The sequence below is a fragment of the Quercus suber genome, unplaced genomic scaffold, assembly GCF_002906115.3.
Source record: "Quercus suber isolate HL8 unplaced genomic scaffold, Cork oak 2.0 scaffold_615, whole genome shotgun sequence".
In the NCBI taxonomy this organism is placed as follows: Eukaryota; Viridiplantae; Streptophyta; class Magnoliopsida; order Fagales; family Fagaceae; genus Quercus; species Quercus suber.
Window position 1 is genome coordinate 378,911 of NW_027070058.1, and position 6,000 is coordinate 384,910.

Genomic DNA, 6,000 nt, shown 5'->3' on the forward strand with positions numbered 1-6,000 from the left:
GTGCTAAATTGAGTATATCACTACACATTGGAATTCAACTACATACTTTTAATTTGGGCAGTTGCGTGGACACTTATTTTGATACCATTTTTGTTATGAAAATTAACAATTCAAAGAGGTATTTAATAGACATTCATGCTTTAATTCAAAAACTTATTTCGTTATAGGTTAAAATATATAAATTAGTCTCACTATTTTTCACTATTTCTTGAAGTGGACTTCACATTCACACTAGACTCGAGAATCCTCATCACTTTTTCACTACTACTTGACATGGAGTACTTCACACTCACACTAAACCCCAACGGGGCCAAAAATGAAAAATGATTTCACCACCTTAATGAAACCGGATCAACTAAGTGGAGAATGTTAGAAGAAAAAAAAATTTATTCAAACATAAGAATGTAATGGGAAAAATAGATTTTATACACTGTTAGGGTCATGCTAACGAATGCCTTTAAGACATTGGTTAACAATCAATTTTAGGAAAGTTTTGATACTACTTTTATGGAAATTGAAAAAAACTGTCAAAACATTAATTGTTTTTTTTTTCCACAAAAATTTTCTTTAAATGAATTATTAACCAATGCCCTAAGGGCATTCATTAGCATTTCCCATTAAGGTTTATACTTTATACACCATTATAGTACTACGTTGTAGTCAGATTCTCTTCTATTAATGACCTTACTTTAGACACATGTCTTTCTCTATATTTAAGGTTAGGGTGGTGTTTATTTCACAATCCACACTACTTGTTGCACACAAACATATATGCATACACATTTTTTGCACTAAAATCATGATTATTTCAAAAAAAAAAAAGAATTTAAATAGTCACGATTTCAGTGCCAAAAATGTATATGCACAATAAGTAGTATGTACTAATATTTACCTTTTTAAGGTTATAACTTATAACAATCATATGACAAACTGTCCTTTCACATCTAGTGAGGGTTTGGATCCGGATGAAATGCACGTTTTGCATTTTACTTTTTTTTTCCCTGCACGCATTTCTGCTTTAGGGGACAACAGTATTGCTATTGAGCACTATTTAGCACTGTTCATGGGTTAAAAAAATATTAAAAATGACATTTAAAAATTATTTTGTTACAATATTTTCAGTTTTCAGTTTTCACTTTCAGCAAAAATAAGTTGTATCCAAACGGATCCCTAATATATATATATATATATATAAATAAATAAATAACCAAGCTCAACTTATGGACCAAGTTCTTCTCAAAAAAAAACTTGTGGACCAAGTTTATGTGTACTTTTTCTTGGAGAATATATCGGAGTTGTGGATTGAAGAACATAAAAGGGCATTTCAGCAATTTATTTGAAGAACGTGAATAGCCTTGTCAATAAGTTTGGAATGCTTGCGAGTCCATTAAATCATGAGAAGTACGCATTACGCAATGCATTAGTTGAATTGCACCAAAAGTCTCACTAACTTGTTGAATAAAAGATATATTTCTCATCTATATCAGACTCTTCCAAAATCTACCAAATGAGCTTAGATTGTGTTTGGATGGCAAAATTTGGATTTGAAATCCATTGATTTTATTTGGTTCTTTAGAGAATTAGAGAATTTCTAAAACCAATTAGCTTATGCACTATACAATAGTCAAAACACAGTAAATTCCTTGTATTTTTTGTGTGTGTATGCATATCTTTTATGTTATACCATTTCATCAATAAATAAATAAATAATTTCATTTGGTATTGTTATTGTTATATATCTCTTATGTTACTTTGTATATTTTATGCCAATATAAAATAAAATATATTATTTAATTAAAGGTCATACTAATGAATATCTTTAGGGCATTTGTTGTTTAACTATTTAGAAAATTTTTTCTACTTTTATTGGAAATATAAAAAGTTATTAAAAAAGTTAATTACTTTTTTTTCTTTCTGCATAAAAAGTTTCTAAAAATATTTGCTAAACCTATCATTTTATTCTTTTCCTATTAAGGCATCCGTTAACTTTTCCTTCTAATTTATCTAAAATTAATTGTTTAATATACATATGATGTTTTCTAAAACTATTATTATACTCTTATGTTTGGAAATAGTTTTCAACCAGCAATAAACGCATCTCGGTTAGAACCTCACGGACTGTGTCATTGCCCCAAGTGCAAAGATATTATACTCTAATGTCTAATCTTTAATCTATTTAACAAAAAATATTTTATTTACACTTTTTAAAGAATGTTGATTGTGATTAATATAATCTATAGGAACATTACACATGACTTATTAAAAAAATATTTGTTTTGAATTATATAAACTGACTCATGAGTTTTTCTTATATAAAATAAAAAAATGAAATGCATCATGTTGATATAAATGTGTGTGTGTTGTTTTAACTTTTATGGATTTAAAAAAATATTGATATTTAAATTTAAAATGTCTGAATTCGTCACTTCGTGTACTGTATTAAAATGTTTTATAATATAACTTTTTTAATTGGTTAGAAAATAAATTTATTAGGATATATTGACCTTTATATAGTTTTCACATTTCACACATTCATGAGATGAAAAATTTGAATGTTAGTGTATCGCTTTTTCGGGAAACCAATGTTAGTATATCTTAAACTATAGAGGTTTGGTTGTTTTGGAATTATAGGAACGTGTTTGGAAATAGTTTATTTTTGTTAGCATATTTGTATACTATTTATTAAAAATTATAATTTTTAGTAAGTTTTATGTTAGATGTGAGATTAAAAAATAAAAAATAAAAAACTGGGACAAAAAAAATATAAAACAAATAAGCTGGGCCAAAGAGGCACATGATCACATTGATATATAATAATAATAATAATAAAACAATTTCTTAATTATTCAAAAATTCTGTAGACATGTCAAACAATTCTGACTTCAAGAAAGCGGTATTTTTTTAGGAGGAAAGCTACTCTACTCGTGGATTCAAAGGCAACCACACGAGGCAAAAGCAGCTTCTCTTTGATGCGTATGCATGTACCCACTAATATTATAGATGGAAATCATAATCAGGTCGTCGAAACATGACGTCTCCATTTATGCTCTTCTTTTATTAAAAGCTGGTCCCATCTCTGATCAATAATGAGAGAGAGATTGAGATACATGCATATATATATATATATATATAGGGACTGTTTCCATGATAGATCGTAAAACTAGAACTAGAAGGACACTCGTAGCTGAAACTAGTGGAAACTGTCTATTGCCAAAGCAAAAAGATTCTTGCTGCTAAATAAGTTTCTGTTTTTGAGTACATAGACATATCTTGTACATGGAACATCTCAATGCACGTTTAATAATGAGAATCCTAAAAGCAATAAAAATCTCTCACATACCCAATTTTTTATTATTTATTTTTTAAAAAAAGCTTGAAGAAGTGGATGTTGCAGTGTTGCACAGTGCACATCAGAAATCAGAATCATTGCTAATTCTAATATTTAATTACATATTTTTTTTCACAGCACACCATTACAGAGTGAGAACAACCACCTTAACACTGATTTCTTTTCGATCTTCCAGTAATACTCACTGCTGGTAGTGTCTCTTTAAGGTTAAGATACTTTTAGAATCAAATATTGCACGTCTACACAAGAAGAGAGAGGTTTAAAACTAGATGGACCTCTCTTAAAAATAATTGTAAAAAAAAGGTTTCTACATAGAGAAATTAACTAATGGTGATCAGTGAATGAGAATATGAGATCATGGTTGATAGAGCTTATTTCCACATCTGCATTTCCAAGAGAGGAGATAGTAGCTATCATCTTCTCCCCGAGTTTTTGCACTGAAACCATTCCTTTGGTGAGGAATAACTAGAGTAGCCATGCAAGGTCTGCAATTTAAGCACTTGTTGACACAACCAGGTGGCTTTGATCCCAACACCATTTCCGTTTGCTTTATAGTCTCACCATAGCCAGAAGACAATGATTCAACTGCATGCCAAAACCACAAGAAACAAGCAACACCAACAACAGTGAAATGGAAGATGTAGCAGAGTCTAGTGATAAATTCATAATGGCAAAGATAGAGAGCAGTGAGATCAAGAAAGAAATGAAAAGGGGAAAGGAAAGCTTTCATATATATAGAACATAAAATGAGACAATACAATTAATTTGAAAGATGCATGCACTTTGGATTTTTTTTCTTTTTTCTTTTTTTCTAGTGTGAACATGAAGTAAAAGCTTTAAACAGTTTTTTTTACTGAAATGGGCTGGTTTTGCTTTACCTGATTTGGGAGGTAGAATTGTGATAGAAAAGATGAAAACCACAGTGACAGCGACTTTCAGGCCGAGTAGATAGGTTATTGGGGCCATAAGTTGTGATAAGTCTGTGAAAATATTTACTTCTGAATCTGATGTATGTTACAGTGAAGAATTGTTGAGAAAGAAGAACAGGAGAAGCTTTAAAAGGATTGGATCATTCGGGTGGTTTGATAGATAGAAGAGAATTAATGGGTACAGTATTTATATAGTAGACAGAATTGAAGTCTGTTTCCTGTAGAAGAGACATTTCTCTGAAGCCATGGCATGCTCACCAATTAAAAAACGTTTTCAGTAGGAAAATGTGTTTTCTTGGTCGTTTTGGGAAACTGGTGCACTGACTTTAGGTGGTTTGTGAATGACTGAATTGACCATTTGATAATGTTTAGGTGACTTGACTGAAATAATCTGTAGTGACAGCTAGTAGTAACCCAAGTTACCTTTAATCACTAGGAAATTAAAATGCTTGCTGCAGCACCAATTAATGGAATTGAATTTTCTTTCTCAGCAAAAAAATAATAATAATAAAGGAATTGGATTTTCTTTAACTTCCTAGGATGTCTTATTTTTGCGATTGAAAAAGTGATTTTGTTGTCCTTGTTTACCATTTAAAGGAAAAAATAAAGACAAATAGGAGTAATTGTAGTTTGTTTTAGATGACGAAGTTAATTAAAATCAATAGGAGGGTCCCGGGGAGCATGAGGATGCATAAATGACTCCAAATTGGAAAGATTTTTAAGTAAAAAAATGGGGCTATTTTGGGTAATTGGATAATTACAAACTACTAATAAAAGAATATATATATATATATATATATATAAAAGAAAGGTATATTGATATGGTTTGAAAATTTTCACAACTTCTAAGATAATTTGATTGATACTAATAAAAATAGAATTTTGTTTACTGATACCCAAGGGCATTCATATTTTGTACAGTAGATACTTTTAAAAGGTTTTTATAGAAAAAAATTATACAATTGATTTTTTTAACTGTTTTATTATATTTCAATAAAAGTGGTATAACAAATTGAGAAATGCTAACGGATACTTTTAGGATAATAGTTAATAATTCATTTAAAAAAAATTTGTATGAAAAAAGAAAAAAAAATTAATATTTTGACAATTTTTTCCATTTCTCATCAAAGTTATATTAAAACTTTCTTAAAATGGATTATTAACCATTATCATAAGGGTAGCCTTTACCATGACCCCAATGTTAAAGTAATTATACCAATAATTATGAATATTATTATATTTCATTCTCAAAAAAACAAAATTTATTATATTTAACATTATTGTATATATACTTTCCCAAAACTATCTCATGCTCTAAAGTATACATTCAAATTTTTTTTGTTGGGACAAATCGAGTAACATCTTAAATAAATTTATGTTAAAAGAAATTTTGATCCCTAAAATTTAGATAAATTTTAATTTTTGATAGATATAATAAATTTTGATTTTATGATTTCCCATTAATGATAATTTTTTTTACTATTAAATAAAATTCTAATATATAATTTTCTTATTTTATGTAGACAGGCTTATTAATAATTTTTGCTTTTGTTTTTTTGTAAGTTCTCAATCCTTAATTGATTAAAAGATATTTTATCATTTATATTTACAGGGATTGATGGTCATAAATTTTAGTTTGATTTTTGATGTGTAATTAAAAAGTAAAATAGGAGTTGTCCAAGAAAATTGCTTTCGTCTAATAAGAAGAAGATCATCGTCCAA

At 28.6% G+C, this 6,000-nt stretch overlaps 1 protein-coding gene and 1 non-coding gene across 2 annotated transcripts; both read right to left on the minus strand.

The window, feature by feature from the left end:
- Positions 1–1,988: 1,988 nt before the first annotated feature.
- On the minus strand, positions 1,989–2,145 carry LOC111985749 (U4 spliceosomal RNA). Its single transcript, XR_010625696.1, has one exon. It is a non-coding gene; the product is annotated as a U4 spliceosomal RNA (small nuclear RNA).
- Positions 2,146–3,416: 1,271 nt separating this feature from the next.
- Positions 3,417–4,434, minus strand: LOC111985656 (uncharacterized). Its single transcript, XM_065765207.1, has 2 exons — positions 4,228–4,434; positions 3,417–4,096 (listed from the first exon to the last, which is right to left on the minus strand). The coding sequence occupies exons 1-2, from the start codon at positions 4,313–4,315 to the stop codon at positions 3,705–3,707; spliced, it is 480 nt and encodes a 159-aa protein (XP_065621279.1). The 5' UTR covers positions 4,316–4,434; the 3' UTR covers positions 3,417–3,704.
- Between the last annotated feature and the right edge of the window lie 1,566 nt (positions 4,435–6,000).